The sequence below is a fragment of the Mytilus trossulus genome, chromosome 1 (assembly GCF_036588685.1).
Source record: "Mytilus trossulus isolate FHL-02 chromosome 1, PNRI_Mtr1.1.1.hap1, whole genome shotgun sequence".
Lineage (NCBI taxonomy): Eukaryota > Metazoa > Mollusca > Bivalvia > Mytilida > Mytilidae > Mytilus > Mytilus trossulus.
The window spans coordinates 5,550,492-5,572,303 of NC_086373.1; the positions used below are offsets into that span (position 1 = coordinate 5,550,492).

The following is a 21,812-nucleotide window of genomic DNA, read 5'->3' on the forward strand; positions in this document are numbered from 1 at the left end:
AAAAAGGAAGTGATCAGCCTTGGAACATTTAGATATCAAGTCAACTGACAAGGTTTTGATTGCATTTCAACCACAAACACCAAAATAAGCTATATTATTTATAGAAACACACCAAACAGACAAAAAACTCACTGTCACCATTGAACATAACTCTGAAAAGATGTCAAGATCAGATGATCCCTACTAGTCAGACATATACACCTTACAATCATTCAATAAATCAAATATAGAAGATCTATTGGTTAAATATAGTAACTACAAAACAGAAAAACACAAAGCTTCAACAATGACTAATGAATCATGAAATCATACAGCTCCACCAAAATAAAGATATGACATAAGACAACCTCTGTTTATATTCATTTTTCTTTGGAGAAACTTTAAGTTAATTCCCTAAGTTCATAATATCAAAGATAAAGTAGCCAATGAATTAATCACAGATGAAAATTCTAAGAACAAACTTTTTTTCAACTAAAAAAAGAAAAAACTGATTCTGTTTTCCACGTTTAATAGTTTGACAAGGTTTAACTGCACATTGCATTATATTTAAACCATCTTGGGGTTTGTAATTAGATAATATTTCAATTCACTTTACTGTGGTGAGAGATAAACAAAAATGAAACATAATGTACATAAATACAATGAAATAAGCATTTTGTTTAAATCACATATAAGCCTATTTACCAGTGAGTGGGCCTATTCTGGCAAATATGACAGAAATATCATTTATTGACATTTCCATGATTGTCAAGATCATTTATTTAAAAACAAAATCATAACAGGTCAAGTTTTCCTTTAAACATGTATTTCAACATAAATAAAAAAAAAAGTATATATAAGTTAACATGGTTAAAGTAAATGTTATTTTTGTAAATCGTAAGATTATCTGACTAGTAGACATTTTTTCATCTACACATTGTACCTTTAAATAGTGTGGATTCATTGTTATTTTAGGGATACCAATTTTTTGTCGATTTTTTGGATATACAACAAATTTAACAGTTCAATGAAGTCCATATATTTTTAATATGCATGGATTCAAACTTTGTTAAAATCACTAAATCGATTATTCACCATTGTGTTCACAACCATACAACTCTTCCTAAATTTAGGAAAATTTGTATCCACATATTTTGGGAAAATTATCGCTATTAAAGCCACAAATTCTTTGCACAATATAGAAAACTAATGTTATTATCAAAATTGTAAATAAACAACATAATTGTGATGATAGTATTTAAAACTGAGAGTAAATGATGTATAAATCTCAATGAAATAATGTCAAACAAGACATGTGTCAAATATTTGGTATTTAGTTTGTTGTCCAACTTTGTAAGATTTGATGCAACATTCAAACAATGGTCTATCTGAAGAACACAACTGGTCCATCTCATCCCTGACCTCATGCCACAAACTTTCCTTTGACAATAGGTCTATTGGTTCAACATCGCGGAAAAATGTTATGGCTTCACTTGTACATAATATAATAACCAAACTGCCGGTTTCATCTGTCACTTTCAATCTTAACATGTAAATGTATTCTAAAATACTGTCTGTTCTCCTACTTTTCTCTGATTTCCCTTCTTCACATTTAGGACAGAAATAATGGTTAATCCCACCATGCTTTTTCTGTAATGACAGAGAGTCTGATTTTCCTTTATCAGGAATGGGACAAAGATAATTACAAGTTTTACAAAGTAATTTAAGAAATCCTGAAGCTGTTTTAGAATGAGGGAAATAGTCTTCAATGTGTCCCATAATTCTATATTTATAAGGAACATCACCATGGAGAACATCGTTGATCTTAGAAACCTTGACAAGGGGATGACCCAGTATGACTGTGACTGTCTGCTGCATACAACGTGATCCACTACTCGAATAAGCTTGTGATGAGTTAACATTCTCTCTCTGATCATGTACATCAATGTCCATCTGATGATTTTCAATATTATTTTCACCACTTGACTTTTGATCTTTTTCTTTATATGACTTTTGTTCATCAATAGAAGTAGAAGTGACAGCATCGATATTATCATTGCTACCTCTATTATTGAGTAATTCGGCAAAAGGGTTGGGTCTTTTTAATCCAGAAGTCTTATGCGGTCCTACTGGGGAGGTTTGGTTGTTATATTTAGATGTTGATGGTTTTTGAGAGTCATCAATTTCTCTTTTTGGATTTTCATCAGAAATTTTAACTGTCTTTTCTATTTTGTTAGATTTTTCACTTGTTTTAGTCTTTGTTAAATTACTTATACTTTGCAAGTGTTCTTCCAATATTTTGTCATCAGCAGGCACACATCCTCTCCCAAATGAATTTCCTCTGTGTAAGATAAGTTCTAATGTTGGAATGTCTGTGGAAACTGTATTGGCAGTTTTATACACAGCAGCATGTAGATTGATCAATTTTATAAAATCTCCTGGCTGAAAAATATCAAATTGATAAGGTCTATATAATTATCAGTCAGTGTGAATTTAAAAAAAATTGAATTGAAATTACGATCTATGTATTATGCTGCATCAAAAACATGTGAAATGTCAATTCTAATGCAACATCGTTTATAATGTTCATTTTGATATGATAGTGTCACCAATTTTTATGGCGTCAATTGACAATTGATGCTATGAAAATGTACTTGAAGCGCAAATGATGTACGACAGATTTTAAATGTATGATTTGAAGATGTTTTCTGACAGTTTCATTAGAATGGAGATAACAATATTTTAAGCTCCGCCCAACTTCAATTGGAGATTTGATGCTCGCAAATATCTGTTTACTGTCTACAATAATGCATCACCAGTAAACATTATTTGTGACCATCAAATCACCAATTGATGAAAATCTGCAATTCAATTTGAATTCTGTTTATCTTTTTGAAAGGAGTTACTAATTTTCTTAAAGTGTTACATGCATTGTGTAACACTAGTAATTTTTTTGGGGACCTTTATAGCTTGCTGTTCAGTGTGAGACAAGGCTCTGTGTTGAGGACCGTACTTTGACCTATAATGGTTTACTTTTACAAATTATGACTTGGATGGAGAGTTGTCTCATTGGCACTCATACCACATCTTCTTTTATCTATGACAACACAGAGGACGACATAAGACAGAAGTGATCACTTTCTTTGAACCTTACAATACTTGTGACTTATACCTTAATATGTTCCTTTGCCTTGTCACAATGATCATCATATAATGCTATGTCTACTGTAAATCCATACCTTAATATATTCCTTTGCCTTGTCACAATGATCATCATATAATGCAATGTCTACTGTAAATCCATACCTTGATAAGTTCCTTTGCCTTGTCACAATGATCATCATATAATGCAATGTCTACTGTAAATCCATACCTTTATATGTTCCTTTGCCTTGTCACAATGATCATCATATAATGCAATGTCTACTGTAAATCCATACCTTGATAAGTTCCTTTGCCTTGTCACAATGATCATCATATAGAGCTATGTCTACTGTAAATCCATACCTTGATATGTTCCTTTGCCTTGTCACAATGATCATCATATAATGCTATGTCTACTGTAAATCCATACCTTGATATGTTCCTTTGCCTTGTCACAATGATCATCATATAATGCAATGTCTACTGTAAATCCATACCTTGATATGTTCCTTTGCCTTGTCACAATGATCATCATATAATGCTATGTCTACTGTAAATCCATCAGCCTTCTTCAACAATTCCTGGTCACAAGAAGGCAACAGTTCTTCATCAAATTCAAACTTTCTTAGCTGACTGAAAAATAACAAGACATTTTAAGACATTTTCTATGCTGGTTGTTTAATAGATATTGTAAACTTAATTTTTGGTGGATTCAGTAAAAAAGAGTAATCTTATGCATATTTAATTTCCTGGCATTCAATATATCTGAATAAATGTCTGTAGTAAATGTTTGTATCCCTGTAAATTTAAATTAGTGTTTCTACATTACCTAGAAAATCAACAAACTTAGTACCACATAAAAACGAAGAATTCAATGTATATAAAAAGACATAACATATTAGTCTGTTGTAAATTATGCATTGAACAAGAATACAAGGAGATGTGGGGTATATGTAAATGAAATAGAAAACAAAACACAATTTTATCTAATAAAAATAAGTTATACATTGACACATTCACCATTTCCTTTCTCAATTTTATTGTACTAACTAGTTTATACTTACTATATTGTTACTGTTCCATCCCAGACTCGCAAAACCAAGCAATGGTCATTTTCAAAGTAGCAAGTAGAAACAACCTAAAAAATGTATGAACATTTTGAAGGTACTTTATTTTGGGGAGCCATTTATTTTGGTAACACTGCAACTATGTAATTGTTGATTCATACATTTCTAATTAAAAAACAACCTCAAAATCAAATAACAGTTGGTATTACGCATATGAGTACTGAATTTGAGATTAATCATGTTAATGTGAGAATAAGTAACATTGACAAAATATCTTTCAGAGAGATATTTGTAACTGACCTTCTCTGCATTATAAACCACATAGGCTGTATGTTATGTTTTTTTCCTGCTTCACTAAAATGTAAGCTTACCATCATTCATGTTTAAGCTTAATTCTCAAATGTTCACATATTAAATGAATACAAAACCAGCTGCTGAGCATAGGTCATGATTAAACTTGTAATTCAATGTAAGTGATAAGTGTTTGAAGTGCTTTCCTCAATTAAAATTCAAAATACTCTGCTCATCAACAAAAATAATGCCTATGGGCTTATGTTATTGTTATAAGTTTACCATGTCATGACATTTTCTTAAAACAATAATTAATAGCAATAACACTGAAAATTAAGTCTCAGATTTATTTCAAAGCAGGCAGTTATAGTGCAGAGTTTACTAATGTTATTTAACAAAAATGGTTTTATCAAACCTACCTGACACACAAAGTCAAAATACATTTGTGGAATGATGTTTTCTAGTTTGGTAGTCTTACATTTTACTACAAATTCATCTTTGTCAACAATCCAGGTCCTTAAATCTTCTATCTGTTATAATACAAAGATATGGCATCATTCAGTTCTGTTTAATTACTTTTTCATACTGATGGTTATATTTTGATGTATCAAAAGTTATTTCATATTCTTCATTGCCACATTGCTGTCTTATGAATTGTTTCAATAGGGTCAATCCATATGTACAGATTAAAAACCACCAAAAAGACACCTCATATTTCATTGTTGAAGATGTGTAGTGTCACAATTAAACAGAAGCATATTATTATTTACCAAGTTCATTGTGTGGATTTTTATTGAAGCAAGAAAATACTGCACATGGAGGCAGGCATCAGCTAGCCCCTCAATAATAATGTATACTAATTCAGCAAAATTGACGCCACACTTGAGTCTGAGAGACACAAATAAACCAAAATCTTTATAAAACACAAAACTAACAAAACTATAAGGTTCCTGACTTGCAACATTTGCAAAATATTGGTGGGTTTAATCATGTTTTTGTTTTGTACATTTTTGTGCATTACCTTTTGCTTGTCTGAATCAGTGAATGTGTAGTTTGATGAAAGAGATGAAGCAGGATCTATAGATGAATCTTTCTTGCTGGAAAATACAAGCCAAGAAAATCCAGGACCACTCTGTCCCTGCACCTCATTGTTAAACATAGAAATCTGAAACAACAATAACTTCTAAATGAAAAAATATACCATGTTATAGAACATTGTAAAAAAAGTGAACAAAAAAAAAATCAAATCAAATAAATATAACATTTAAGTAAAGAAAACTTGTTACATTATATAAATAAATAATATATATATATGACCACTTGAATGTGTATGATGCATAGGTTTTCAACAATAAGAACGACAACAAATCAACTACAAGAATATGGTTAAAACTGAACAGTAGATTGTAAATCCATGTACCTTTAGTCTATGAAATCTAACAATATCGCCTATATTCAATTCTGGTAATTTGGCAGGTTCATTATTGAATAACAAACATTTTAGCTTATCATTTTCTCCACAGGTCTGGTCCACCAAACTCACTACCATACAATAGTCTAAAATATATAACAAAATACATAACAAAAAAAACATAGTACCAAAAACAAACTTAATTACACACAATCCTACCAAAAAGTAAAATAATAAAAATATGGAACTCTAAAAGAAAATTCAAAACCAAAAGTCCCTAATCAAATGGCAAAATCAAAAGCTCAAACACATTAAACCAATAGATAACAACTGTCATATACCTGACTGTGTACAGGCATATTCTTCTGTAGAAAATGGTGAATTAAACCTGGTTTTTGTCTAGCTTAACCTCTCACTTGTATGACAGTCACATAGAATTCAATCATATTGACAACAATGTATGAACAAAACAAACAGAAAAAATAGGTAAATCTAAATGGTACTTTGAAGAAAAAACTTGTCAAGTATATTCATATAAATAGGCTTAAAATTAAAATATCAATCAATAAATTTGAAATTATTGTTCTCCTTTTCTTTCATTTGTTTAACTTCACTGTACAAACCTCTCCCTCTTGTTTTGAAAGGTTGCTTTAGAAATTTGACAACACCATATACATCTACTGTGGAATTGGGCTGAACGGCCTTCACCTCGGTATACTTGTACTCTCTTGGTTTCACTGTTGATTTTTTCATTCTGTCTATTTTTCTGTCAACTGTTACTAAAAATGAACATAAAACCTTTTTAATAGTTACAAGAGGAGATCTAATGTAAAATAAATTCTATATTTTATGGTTGATTTTTTTCACTTTCAATAGCAAGAGTATTTTAGGTATGATTATCTCTCACTTTGATAATAGAATTCTTCCCCCTAAAATAAAGGAGATAAATACATGATTTTTTTTTTTGTCAGATTGTTATTTCAAATTTCTAACATGAACCCTTATTTCAATTTAACAACTTAAGTTTTACATTGCTTCAAAAATTGAACCTTCATTTTTCAATATCAACATTTATTGTTTCAAATAAGGCAGCAACCATTTGATTTTCTGAGGGGGGGGGGGCAATGTTCGCCTTCGGCGAAGAACAATCTATTTTTTTTTAGCAACAAACCGAAAACAATTTTTTTCTTCCAATTTTAGCATTACGTATAGTGGAATCTGAGGGTGAAACAAACAATTTTTTTTTTCTCAGGGTCCAAAACAAATTATTTTTTCACCAAAACCTGGAAATAAACTTTTTTTCCAAAAAAAAACATAGCCCCCCCCCCCCCCCCGAAAATCAAATGGTTGCTGCCTAAGACTTCAGATACATGTAGCTCAACAAATTTGGAAGTTATCATTTGTTAGCAAATAAATACTCATTACAAGAATATGTGTTCATTGGACACCATTCCATGCTTGCACTACCACACTTTAAAGTCCACATGACATTGAAATCATAATTTGACATATATTAAAAAAATTACATCACAGTAAATATATGTCCTAAGTGTGAAGTTGATGTGTTGGTAACTTCATGTTAAATTTACAGAAACCAAAACTTTTCCCTGAAAGGGGACAGGCTTATCAATGGTCAGAGGAACTCAACCTGATGGACATGCAGATGTAGCAATTCAAGGAACCCACATTTCAAATATAGTTACCACTCATAATAAGTTCGCACATTTATAGAACCATGAAAATGAGGTCAAGGACAATGGACATTTCCAAACAGACAGAATTTATGTAACCTAAAGTATTGCACACAAGGTGTGAATCATCTATGTTTTCTACCTACTGAAATATAAAGTTTTAAACAAATATATGTAGCTTTAAGCCGTCACCACAAAATTGTAATATTTATGTTTCCCATACTGCAAAGAAAAACAAAAACCTGAATCGAACCCCTGCAGAAAGCTTTGCTGTCCAGTAATAGCAGAGAAATTAAAGAGGAAGATGCACATCATATTGGTGAATTTTCTCATGGAAATAAGGATGAAAATTATTATTATTTTTTTTCTTTGTAGCAATTCTTTTTTAAAAATAATTTGTTGACAAGGTGACAAATTGACAAATTGGGTGCTGATTTTACAAGGTACCCAATTTACTGGAATCCTATCCAGTAAATCTTAATCATAGCAGACGAATAGCAATGCATCTGTATCTGTATTTCCCACTTCCAAATTATTTTTTTAGGGAAATATGGATTGGTACATCACAGATTGCTTTCGGGAGTATTGTGTGACTGGTTGGTCTACACACAAGACAGTTGCGCATGCTGAGGAGTGATCAGGTGTATTGGTAAAAGGGAAGTGGTACATGTAAGGTGTGAATCCATGACAAGTCGCCCCACACCTAATCGCCCCACTTTTTCACAAACTTGCCCCACTTTCTAAAAAATCGCCCCACTCTTGTTAACCAACTCGCCCTACTTATGAAGGAGGGTAAACTCCCATTGCAAATAGGTATGATAACTGCTACACTTATGAAAAAGGGTTTAAATCCCGCTTAAATACAGTCTGTCTACTCGCCCAACTCATGTCACTAATGACAAATAGATAAACCACGCGGAATTTATTAGTGCCAACTTACTTATAAAAAATGGATGCAATCCCGTTGTATATATATATGTGTCCCTGCCCCACCACAATACCCATGAAAACCTTAGTGAAGTGCTATAAATCAATTTGCTGTTAAAAACTCAGTTTTTGCAATAAAGTTATATATAAATGTTAATTGAAATCCTTAAATTGTATGATTATGCATGATACAATATACAGATTTCTTTTTAATTGTTATACAAATAACTAAGCTTACAAGTATAAAGTTATTTTCCAATAATGATACGAAGTTGAGAATGTTCTGTATCTGTATCTGTATTTCCCACTTGTGAAATTAGGATGGGTACGTCACAGATTCCTTTCGGCTATTGTGTGACGGGTTGGTCTGCGCACAATTAGTTGCGCTTGCTGAGGAGTGCTGATTTAAACTCCTCGGTAGTAGTGGCGCACACTACTGAGTCTTCCAGATGGTTCCAGTTTATTGCAGTGCGCACAAAAATAGAGTTCTTGAATTGTTCTGTCTTACTGGTTGGAACTATGACCGCACGTTTGTTGTTACGGACTTGGTGGTCTATAATGTTTTTTGTTACAAAGTTATTATATGTTGTTGCTTTTTTTTGTCTCTTTGGTCTATGAAATTTGATTAAATCGTCGAGAGGAAGCGCTGGTATCTTCCCCTCAGCCACTTTGAAAAAGAAGATCAGTCGTTGTTGTTGGCGTCTTGATTGTAATGATGGGAGCTGAAGTTCTTTTAGCATTTTTGTCATACACCCTTCCTCTCTTAATTTGTAGTCTTTGGTAATGAATCTAGCACCCCTCTTTTGTATGGATTCTAGTTTGTCAATGTCTTTTTGGGTATATGAGTCCCAAATAATTGATCCATACTCCATAATTGATCGTATGAGAGCTATATATGCTGTTTTACGGCATTCCATAGGACAGTGTTGTAGGTTCCTTCTAAGGAACCCTAGGGTAGAACTGGCTTTGTTACATGTATTTGTTATTTGTTCTTTCCATTTAAGATCTTCTTGTATTTGGAGTCCTAGGTATGGGTTGGATGACACTTGTTCAAGTGTGTGGTTGTGAAGGTTGTAAAATCGCTGACTTTTACTTATCAGGCTAAGCATATAACATTTTTTGGCGTTGAAGCGCATACCCCAGTCGTAGGCCCATTTTTCTAGTGATTTGAGATCCTCTTGTAGTTTGTTGTGGTCATTTTGGTTTTTTATTTCCCCGTACAGCAAACAGTCGTCTGCAAATAGTCGGACTGATGAGTTTACTGCCTCTGGGAGATCATATATGTGACACAGGAAGAGGATGGGTCCTAGTACCGTTCCTTGTGGGAATCCGGATTCAACTGAAGCATTTCTTGAGTTTTCTCCATCAAGTTGGACTCGCATTTTTCTTTCGGTTAGGAATGAAGTTAGCCATTTGTGGATATTTCCTCTAATTCCATATTGGTTTATTTTGTGCAAGAGTCTATCATGAGGTACTGTGTCTGAAAAATCCAGAATCACAATATCTACTTGGTTTCCTTTATCGTAGGATTGGAGCATATCATGGATTGTAATGGCAAGTTGGGTCTCACAGGAGTATCCAGATTTAAAGCCGTGGTTAAATGATGTTAATACATTATGCTTTTCCAGATGTTTAAGCATATGACGGCATATGATGTGCTCAAGTAGTTTACATGGGACTGATGTCAATGAGACTGGCCTGTAGTTTTCGGCCGCATGTCGGTCTCCTTTCTTAAATATGCTAGAGATGTTTGCATTTCTCCAATCCTCTGGTAGTGTACCACTGTCTATAGTGAGAGCTGGAATATGAGTGTTATTATTGGTGCCAGATGTTCGGCACATTGTTTTAGTACTCTGTTTGGTATGTTGTCAGGACCTGATGCTTTGAATGGGTTGACTTTCTGTAGCAGCTTTTTTACTCCTTCTGATCTGATGGTAATTTTATGTATGGAGTCTTTCACCCTGATGTTTGTTTTGGGTAGTGTTTGAGTTGTTCCTTTTGTGAAGACGGACGCAAATTGCTCCAGTAGAATTTGCGCCTTCTCCTTACTATCGTTTATGAGCTGTCCATGTTTCTTTAGTGGTGCAACCCCTATGTTGTCCTGTTTCCTTGACTTAACATACTTCCAGAAGGGTTTTGTGTTGTTCTTATTCATACCTTCAATTATAGCGTTTTTAATATAATTGTTTTCTGCTTTCCTAATTTTCCTTTTGCGGAGCGTCTTTTTACCACAGAACACCACAGAATACCACAGAATACCACAGAACACTAAAAATATACCACAGAACACATATAATTTACCACAGAACACTCAAAATATACCACAGAACATAAAAACAAACAAAAAAACCACTAAAATATGCAACATACCATTAAAATAACTTAAAAAATCCATGAACTAATATTAATTAGACGGGAAATCTAAACTTCATCACCGATCGCAAACCGCATATCGCTTTTTTAATTTTGTTTTTTGTTTTATTGTATTAATTGTGACCTTAATATATTATGTCAGTTATTAATGCAACAAATCATATTGAATTAAAGTTCAAATATCAAATATATCTACATTGAACACACCAAACAGGAAAGGAAAGTCTATAACATGACAACTCCGCAAACCACCAAATATATATATTATATATTTTATTCATTTCTTTCTTCTTCTTATATAAAATAGTTTTACTAAAGATAAGACAAATATCAAAATCTAACCGACGGAAAGAGATCGAGGACTTTGACTGATTACTTTAATATTATGAATATATTTAAATTCTATTTGAAATGCATAAAGTTCCTTTAGCACGATTTTAATCAATTATCATGCAATATCTTTGAATGTGTTTCCTTTTGACATACTTATATAATTTTATAAATCTTTTTTTTTAATAATTCTTGTAAAACAGAAGCCAGACTATGTTATGGTCATTATTAAGAGTAATTAAACAAACACAACCCACTTTATAATGAGGTCTATGTCAAAATTTAAAAAGAACGGATGGCTTCTATAATTCAACCACGCTGTCAAAAGAAATGGAAATTTAAAAGAAGTCCTACATAACTTTTTGTTTTTTTAACAATGTCTCAAGAGAAGTCATTTCACATTTTTGTTCTGTTAGCGACGTCTCAAATCTTGTGTTAGACAATGGAAACGTGAAACCATAAAGTACTGGAATCACAATTTCTTCCTGTAAATGTTATTGGATCATCTTTTACTTCCGACGAAAATAAGTGGACAATATTTTATTTACTGTTAATATTATTGGTCAAATTTACGATTGGCTCCAAAATTTAAAGATATTGACCAAAGGGTATATATTGATAGAACAAGAAAAAAATTTCAAAAATCTTTCTAAATCTATTATAAAGTTTCAAAGTTAATCAGTAAAGTCAAAGCCAAAACGCAAAGTTTCGTACCTAAAAAGGTCGATTTTTTGGCCCTGTGGTGACTGCAGACAGAACTGCTCCAAGAACTCAGTACAGTGTGACTCTTGCAATTCATGGTACCACTATGACTGTCAACAGTTATCATTACAAGACGTCGATTTCTTGGTAACATCCAGCTGTTCTACGTTCTGTTGTTTGACCTGTTTGAAAGAAGAAGTAGGGTCAACCTACTCTTATTCATCTGGCTTACTTCGTCTTAATTTGGTAATTTTACGTTTTTATATTAAAAAAAATATTGCAATTTTGCACAATTTTTTGTAAATTTTGTTTCAAACGCTAAATTTCTTAATCTGTTGAAAAACGAAAGCTCTTTAATAATTTCCTGCAGGACAGTAAAAAAAGAAAACACGAAAATATCATAACTTCATCTGATGGACTATACTCTGTTGTGAACAAGGCTAAGTCAATAGCCAAGAAACCTATGCAGAGAAAGAGACCAAGAACAGAAAGAGCCGAAAAAAGACATTAATGTATTCATTGAATTGTTTTGTTATTGATGTTATCAAATTAAAATTTTCAACTTAATTTTATATCTCTTTATTATTATTGAAATTTGACCACAGACAAGACTTATCTAAACTAGAATTTTTTCACTTGAAATTTGAGGAAGACACACACACACACAAACGTAAATCAGTCTTCAACCTTCAATTTCCAACAATTAAATACAAATACATGTAAACTTTAATTTATAGGTATTTAAAAAATTACATTGGTACAATTCTATGTGGTTTTCTCGATAATTGGTCTTACATTAATTTTTAGTCTGGTCCCAATTAAAGGCCAAGTCGATTGGGGTCGTAAGGACAATGAGTCGACACTAGATTGAAATTTTTAATTTGTTTGACTAATAAAGTCATATTATAGACATAATTAGCAATAACAACAACTGCAATGTCTGAATTGTTACTATTTAGGAGTTCTGTGTCATATTATATGTGTTCTGTGGTATTCTGTGGTGTTCTGTGGTATTCTGTGGTGTTCTGTGGTAAAAAGACGCTTGTTTTTTGGAAATGGTGGTAGTTTGTCCATGATTTTGTTCTTTTGGCCTGGTGATGTGATTTCCGAGTATTACTACTTAATACTAATCTATGCAATACAATGCAATGCTCCTAATTGTACTAACTCACCAAATATACTATGATACGCTCTGGTTTTAGTCTTAGTACTTGTTCGCTATTCCCGCCAATACGCCAACTCTCGTTACCTGGTAACTATCCGTGATCTTAGCCTGAGTTAGGTAGTTATCAATGGATCATCCCGGGAACCGGACTACGCGGTATATCTAACTACCGTACTGTCTACATAGTAATGTCACGTCCATTATACTATATTACACAACACTCCTCCCCACTTTGAAAGGAGTGATTTTACTTCCTATTTGAATTTTCACTATAATCCTTTAGTCCACCCCGTCTGGTTGCACCACGGGGATAATTTTTTTTTTTTTTTTTTATTAATCTCCAAATATTATGAAATAATGCATATTCCAACGTTGATCGACATATTAACAACACACCTATATATATATATATATTTTTTCAAAATTCACATTTTCTCCGTTATCGCTTTGCGGATTCACTTTGTAACTAGCATATCATTCCTTGATATATGTAAACAATCTTCACTGATGATCTACTTTTCAAATTAAAATTTACAACTGATTGACTTTATCCACTATTTACATGTTCATTTCTGACTAAAATCTATCTTGCGGTACCAACATTCTGGCACCGTGGACATCTAAACTTTACCATAGTGTCCGCAAGGTGTGGTGTCAAATCTATACATGCTCCATGGTACCACTCATCACAAAAATCACACTGTATCATAAACAGTCCATCGTCTGGTTTTCTGCACAAACAGTGCAAGTCTGGGTTTGTCGCCTTGGTCACATCTTCACCATCCTGTAACCGGTGCTGGCACTGTTTTAACCAGGGTGGTACTTCTCTGTCTTTACATGGCTTTAAACGGTCATGATTTATTGTCAGTACAGTTTTTTGTAATTTTATCTTGTATACATACGAAGATAATTTTGCACAGACAAGTCCTGGACCTTTCCACGGTGGGTCCAATTTCTTCGCTCTACCTTTAATTTTAGCTGTGTCTAAAACATAAACTAAATCTCCTATTTTGTATTCTCTTTCTAGAATACGTACATCATAATCACGTTTCATGGTATTCTGGGTAGTTTTCAGCGTGTTGCGCGCTATTTCATGGGCAGATGTTATGGCATCTCGGAGTCTTCTCACATACTCATCTTGTGACTCATCTGTTTCAGCACCAGGTACACTGTACAATAAATCAACAGGCTGGTTAACCTCTCTCCCAAGCATCAGCATGTTCGGCGTAAAACCAGTACTTCTGTTAACAGATGATCTAACAGCTCCTGCCAACTGTGCCAAATGTTCATCCCAATTGTCTTGTTGTTTTGACACGAAGCAACGGACTGCGTCCATTAAGGTTCTGTTGCAACGTTCTGCTTGTCCGTTTGATGATGGTCTGTACGGAGTAGTTCTCGCTTTGTGCATTTGCAAGATTTCACACATGGATTTGAAAAGCTTGCTTTCAAAATTGCGTCCTTGGTCTGTAAAAACCTGAAATGGATATCCAAAACGAGAGAAAAACTCGTTCACTGCAGCTCTTGCCGTATGTTCTGCGGTTTGTGCTGGCAACGGAATACATTCCATCCATTTGGAAAACTGGTCAACCATAACTAGTACATGGGCATTCCCAAATTTCGTCTCTGGCAGTGGTCCTAGAAAATCTAAGTGGACTCGCTCCATTGGTGCACCTGCATGAAACTGGGTAAGCGGACATTTCGCCTTTCTGTTCGGCTTCTTGTGTAAATTGCATGTACTGCATGTTTTGACAAAGTCTCTTATTTTTTGTGTCATACCATACCATTGATATTTTGCTTTAATTCTCAATGCGGTCCTATTCATACCTTGATGACCTGCTGCTGGAATATCATGACATAATGATATCACTTGTTCAACAAGATCTCTTGGTACAACAAGTCTGGGTGTTCTGTCTTTCTTGTCCAAATTTCTCAATATTCCATTATCATCTAAATAGAACATATCTTTGTTTATCCAATATTTCTTAGCTATTGGACTGCATCTAAATATTGTCGCTTCTGATGGTTCTATTTTGTCCCTGAGCCATACCAGTATTAACTCCAAGTTTGGGTCTTTTGACTGATAATCCTGTAATTGTTCTGATGAATAAGTACTTGCTTCTATACCTGTCTCAGTGATGGCATTTACATTTGGGAGGTCCAAATATGTCGCGTAAACTGACATACCAAGTGGTGTAGTGACTATTTCAACTGAACTGTGACAAACGTTTTGGTTATTGCTTACTGTGTCTTGATTTGTACTGTCAAATACTTGTTGCTGGACCTGAAATGCACCTAAATTCTCTTTAACGTGACGAGTCACGTTCTGGTCCTCATCTTGTAGTATTGAACTTCCGAGTCTAGCATTGTCCTCTGTAATTACATGTATATGTTGGGTATTGTCCTGTTTCAATAAATTGTCATCAGAAATCAAAGAACTCGGTAGTACTGTGTGTGGTCCTATAGTTTCAAAACTTTTAAAGTCCTGATGTGAAGCTAAAGGAATAACATTATCTACGTCTTCTTGAAATCCAAGCCAACTCTGGTGTGCACGAGTACAGTAATCGCATGCTCCACAGGGTAGATATTGTTTAAGCATTTTTCCAGCTGCTAATCTATTCTGTGGACAGGCTAAATCTGGCAGACGTGATAATGCGTCCGCATTTTGGTGTCTTTTACCTGGCCTGTGTTTAACTGTCATGTGATACTGGCTTAGCTCCTCTAACCAGCGAGCTAGTTGTCCTTGTGGCTCTTTAAAGTGCAATAACCATGTTAAACTGCTATGGTCTGTACGGACTATAAACTCCCGCCCTAAAAGGTAATGTCTGTAATGTCTGGTGAATTTCACGACTGCAAGTAATTCTTTTCTTGTCGTGCAATACCGCTTTTGCTCATGGGTCAATGAAAAACTTCCGTAGGCAACTGGTCGCTCTACACCATCTTGAACTTGTATCAACTCTGCTCCAATTGCGAAATTGGAAGCATCTGTGTCCAAAATAAACGGGTCTTTATTGTTGGGTAATGCCAATAAAGGAGTTGTTGTCAATGCCTCTACAAGTGTGTCAAAAGCCTCTTGCTCTGAGTTTCCCCATTTGTACGGTTTCTTACCGGTCAATTGATACAAAGGGTAGGACAGATCCGCGAAATTTTTAATAAAAGTTCTGTGATAATTGGCAAAGCCTAGAAATTGTTCAACCTCTCTGGTTGTCGTAGGTACTTTCCATTTCTTCACAACTTCAACATATTCACTGCCAATGGACATACCATCTCTATTGATTGTTCTGCCTAAAAAGTCTATTTCTTTTTGAAAGAAATCACATTTCCTGGGTTTCAATTTCAGCCCATACTCTCTGAATCGTTCAAAAACTGATGTTAAATTCTGTAAATGGTCTTCGAATGTCTTTCCCATAACTAGAATATCGTCTAGGAAGGCAAGTACAACATTCCATGTTAACCCTCGGAGAACAAGATTCATTACTCTTGAATATGTCCCTGGGGCATTGCAAAGACCAAAACTCATTCGAACAAAGTGGAATAATCCGTATTTAGTGATGAAGGCGGTCTTTTCTTTGTCTGAGTCCTTCACTTTTACTTGGTAATACGCACTATTTGCGTCCAATTTTGAAAACCATTCATTTTCCGCCAAAGTGTCCAAACATTCGTCTATCAGAGGAAGTGGGTAGACATCTTTTTTCGTCACGGAATTTAATTTCCGGTAATCTATACACCAGCGCACGGCGCCGTCACGCTTGCGCACAAGTACTGGCGCAGATGCCCATTCTGATATAGATGGTTCTATTATACCTGCATCTAACATTTTCTTTAAATGGCTTTCTTCTTCGTGTGCAAAGCACATGGGTGTTCGTCTTATTCGTTGTTTGATAGGGCGCGCATCACCTGTATCAATCTCATGTTGAATGTGGCTAAATGTTCCTAAGTCAAAATCGTCTAGTGCAAAAACATCAACAAATTCATGAAGTAAATTTGCAACTTTGGACTGTTGGTCTTTAGTGAGTTCACTGGATTTATCCAATATGTTCTGTAACTGTTCCGGTAGTATATTGTTATCTCTGACTATTCCAGTTGTTGCTACTGACGGGGCTGGCCCCGTTTCAACTACATCTGCTTCAATTGCTTCGCCTAAAAGAGTTCCCTTTTGCAAAACTATCTTGTTGTTTGTAACATTCAGTAAACTGACACATGGCAAAACACTAGCGTTGTAATAACCACGTGGGATTAACAAATCTATCTCTTTATTAGGTTCAATTATAAAGTCTGTTAACTCAGCCGACAAATCTGACTCTAATTGTACAACTGAATTAGGAGGTATGACTGTTCTATGTGGAACGGTTATTTTAGCAACTCTTGCTATTTTGTTCACAGGCGGTACCAGTCCAACATCTCCATGGATCATAGGTAATGCTTCTCCATTAATGAAAAATACCAATTTTCTGCAATCTAGAATCACTTTTGCTCTTACTAGAAAATCAAGTCCTAATAGCATGTCATTATCAATAGGTGCAACATAAATATCTGTCCTATATGTTCTTTCACCAATTTTCATTTCGACTGGTCCGACTACAAATGCATCCATTTGCATACCACGTCCTGCTGCTTGCATTGTTGTTTTTCTTTTGATGGGTGGCTTCTTAATGAAAGATTCAAAAACTTTGTCAGAAATTATTGTTACTTCCGCTGCGGTATCTACTACCGAAATTACTGCCTGTCCCTGTACTTTTAATGTGAATCGAAGCATTGATGCTGAACCTAATTGGCAAATAGTTCCTCCTAAATGTACAGGATCTGGCATCTGAAGGTCAATTACTTGCTGCAAATCTTTATCTGGCTGCGTTTTGTGCAATGGTGAATTAGACAAAGTATCTGTAGATGTTGAATTATCACCTGTTTTTAACGGGGTTGTCCCCGAAACAGGTGTCTTGTTAATATCGTTTGAAATAGTGTTCAATGTTAGGCGGTTAGGTTTGGACTGAGTCAGGGTTCCGCCCTTTAACCCGACTCTTTCTGGTTTAAAGGATCTGTATAATTATTCCCTGTCGGCGACTGTAATTCAGGACAGTCCCGTTGTATGTGTCCAAACTGATGACAAAAATAGCAAGCCATATTTGCTAATTTCTCAGGTGGTATAGGTCCCCAGCGCCTTCGGAATGGTGATTGACGCTGATTGTCTTGCCTATTATCTCTGTTACGCCATTGTTGGCGATTACCTTGCTTGTTGGTTTGCTGGCTATATGGTTGAGCTGCTGGCTGGACTTCATTTTGAGCAGGAAACTGTTTTGCCTGCTGTTGTTTGTGAACCTGCTGTTTAAGGTCTCCTATTTCCTGTTTATGAAATGCTTCCATAGCAGTCATCTTCTCTAGCAATGTTTCCATTTGTTTAGACAATTCGGACTTTGTGTCCGTCTTACCAATAGCATGAACAGCTAATTCGCTATCATAGTCATTACTAGGTTCATCCTGATTTGGTTGTGGGTCACGTCTACCGGTTGGTTTACCAAATATAGCTGTGTGATTATGTTGAAACCACTTTATCTGGTCGATTGCTGCTTCAACAGATGTCGGTCTGGCTGTGGCTCCATGTTGACCAGCTTCTTTATCTGAGCAACCCTGGCATATTTTCCAGATAGCTTGTGTGTACATGTAATTGTCGGGAAGATCTCTGAATGCTTTGCAGGCTAACGAGAGAACTCGATCTGCCCAATCTTCTAATTTCTCATTTGCATTTTGACGTGCACTCATGAACTGCACTTGCAACGTTTCAGGCAAGTCTTGAAAGTTAAATCTTTTCTCAAGTTTGTGAATTACCTCAAAATAATCCACTCCCTGGTCCCTGTCGATTAAATTTGCATAGTAATCACCTGCTTTGCCATGTAAACACCAACACAATTGGTCTTTTCGTTCCGTGGTAGTCCACGATAAACGATCAGCATACCTCTGGAACTTGGTGTAAAAAGTTTTCCAACTTGATGAACCATCATACTTCAGTCCTTTTGGTATTTCTAGGTTCTTTGATTTTGGTTTTGCTGGAGGCATTAATTGCGGTGACTCATAATAACTTACAAATGGTCTAGGTGTATACATATTTCTATTCATTGTTGAAGTATATGCTGGGTTTGGTGTTCTCAAGGAATATTCTGGTTCCCTGAAAATCTCTGGTGACTGCATTCTGTGTTGAATTTCAGGTACTGGTATTCTACGTTGAATTTCAGGTGAATGTATTCTACGTCTGATTATAGTTGAAGGTGTATGTGATTCTAACCTTTGATGGCGTCTTGGGACTGGCACAGGCCTTTCTGTTCTAGGTTTGTGTTCATTGGGTCCTTGCTGCCATCCCACTTGTGATGTCTGCTGTTGATTATGGTCTCGTGAATACTCACGTTTTTCAATGTTTTCTTTGGGACCTTGCTGCCATCCCAATTGTGATGTCTTCTGATTTGGATTATGGTTACGTGAATAATCACGGTTTTCAATATTTTCATTGGGACCTTGCTGCCTTCCCAACTGTGGTTTCTGATGGTGGGTAGCTTGGTGACGTGAATAATCACGATTGTCAATATTTTCCTCAACATTTAATCTGATACTTGGTTTTGTGTACTCTAATTCATCTGTTCTATGAATGTTGTCTGTCTTAGATTGTCGATCACTTGCAAATTCTTGAACTTTCTCTTGATCGTCACACTCAGTTTGAAGTAACGACTTCTTTTCATCAGGTCTTAAAATTTTTGATGAGTACCTATGGTCTCCATGCTGCATGGTATAATCTAAAATTTTGCTCATTGCTGAACTGGGACGTGATAAATCACGCTTGACTTCCTCACGCTCAGGTTTAAGCAAATATTCATCAGAAGGTGTGTCTGAATCTGAAAAGTCACGAGTTTCTGCATCTTGTTTAGCATGTCCTGAATGAAATGCAGTTGTTTTCACCTCACCCATGTCCACATAATCCTGGAACTCATAACTGAATTGTGGCTGCGTATGGTATTCTTGTTGATAGGTGACCGGTGAAAAATCTATCAAATCCATCAACGCCTCAGTTATTTTTAGTCTTGGTATTTCCATAAGATGATCAGGCTGAATGTTACCAAGTGTCTCTCTCATAGACATAATCTTGTCAGCTATGACATTTCCCACACCAGGCAACAATCTTAATTCTTCATATGAACAGCTGTTGATTCTTATACATTGCTGCTGAAAAGCTAATGTTGTCATGATGTTATAGTAACACAATACAGTTTAATTAAATCACTGGTTGCTGAACCAGAAAAAAAAATTCAATGTATATGTGTTATGTGGCTAACCACACAAAAAAACTGCTATTTTTCGGAAAATTGCTAATTTGCCCAATATTAACCGTCGCCGGTCAATTTCGCCACTTTCCGGGCAACGTTGCCAATTTAATACAAACGTGTAACAATTATTCAATAAAAGTTTGTAAACACTGTAATTAACGCAAGTTTTTATGCTTATTGTATATCCGTGTTCAAACACTTCATAATATACTACATGTAGCAATACGAACTCCGCAATTACACGTGACGTTCTCACTTCTGTGTCTCGCTTCAAATTCTCTTTTTTCCGCAGGAAACCCTGCTCGCCAAGCGCCAGTGATGTGATTTCCGAGTATTACTACTTAATACTAATCTATGCAATACAATGCAATGCTCCTAATTGTACTAACTCACCAAATATACTATGATACGCTCTGGTTTTAGTCTTAGTACTTGTTCGCTATTCCCGCCAATACGCCAACTCTCGTTACCTGGTAACTATCCGTGATCTTAGCCTGAGTTAGGTAGTTATCAATGGATCATCCCGGGAACCGGACTACGCGGTATATCTAACTACCGTACTGTCTACATAGTAATGTCACGTCCATTATACTATATTACACAACACTGGTTATACAAGTTTTGTTTTTTCTTCAGCATCTTTTTGATCTTTTGTGTTATCCATGGTAGTCTGTTATTGGACTAGACTATTTTTGATGGTATGTTTTTATCAAGGCTGGCAAATAGGTGTTTCTTGAACATCAGCCATGCTTCGTTAACATTTTGGTTGTTTTGAATGCTGTTACTTATCTGTGATAATAGTGAATAAAAACGTTTGTTCATTAAATTTCTGGTTTTTATAATGTCATTAATGAGTGGGGCGAGTTGACAGGGGGGAAATTAACTGGATTTAATCTTTTGCACAAGTGAGTCGATTTTTTAAAAAGGGGGCGAGTTGGTTAACCAGTTTGAGGCGATTTTTTTAATAGTGGGGCGAGTTGGTGTGGGGCGTTTTGCCAGTGGGGCGATTTGTCCTGCTTCCTAAGGTGTATTGGTAAAAAGTAAATAGAACTCAGTAATAGAAGGTTAGTTTATACATTTTCAAAAAAAAATTATTGATTTGCGTTAAAATAATCGTTACATTTATGATTTATCTCAATCCTCAGATACAGGAAAACATTTGCTTGATTTAAATTAGTATTCACTGGGCGCATCCATTTTGGTGATAAAGCCTAAACATTTACGTTAAATGAAATTTGATTGGATGGACATATTTGTCATCAAGGAATCACTAAATACCATTTTATGCATAACCCACTTATCAACTTTTCACCCCCTTTCAAAGACATTTTCTTGTGATTGGGTTTCTATAAAACGTTGACATAAATGATATTAAATGTGTTGAAGTGTTAAAGTTGAATATGACGATTAACAAACAGCATATCATTG

At 35.0% G+C, this 21,812-nt stretch overlaps 1 protein-coding gene across 1 annotated transcript; it reads right to left on the reverse strand.

The window, feature by feature from the left end:
- Nucleotides 1-433: 433 nt before the first annotated feature.
- Nucleotides 434-21,595, reverse strand: LOC134713113 (protection of telomeres protein 1-like). The gene is made up of 8 exons (XM_063574917.1): nt 21,505-21,595; nt 6,516-6,671; nt 5,902-6,038; nt 5,503-5,646; nt 4,901-5,011; nt 4,188-4,261; nt 3,621-3,756; nt 434-2,421 (listed from the first exon to the last, which is right to left on the reverse strand). Exons 1-8 carry the CDS (start codon nt 21,575-21,577, stop codon nt 1,282-1,284), a joined length of 1,971 nt encoding a protein of 656 aa, XP_063430987.1. The 5' UTR covers nt 21,578-21,595; the 3' UTR covers nt 434-1,281.
- Between the last annotated feature and the right edge of the window lie 217 nt (nt 21,596-21,812).

Bases quoted from the DNA above. Each gene is read 5' to 3' on its own strand.
- LOC134713113 (XM_063574917.1), bottom strand. From the start codon at position 21,577: ATGCGCCCAGTGAATACTAATTTAAATCAAGCAAATGTTTTCCTGTAT. The intron at 5,012-5,502 runs GTAATGCACAAA...GTATTATAACAG, and splicing joins CTGATTCAGACAAGCAAAAG to ATAGAAGATTTAAGGACCTG. The intron at 3,757-4,187 runs GTAAGTATAAAC...GTTATTTTTCAG, and splicing joins GATGGAACAGTAACAATATA to TCAGCTAAGAAAGTTTGAAT.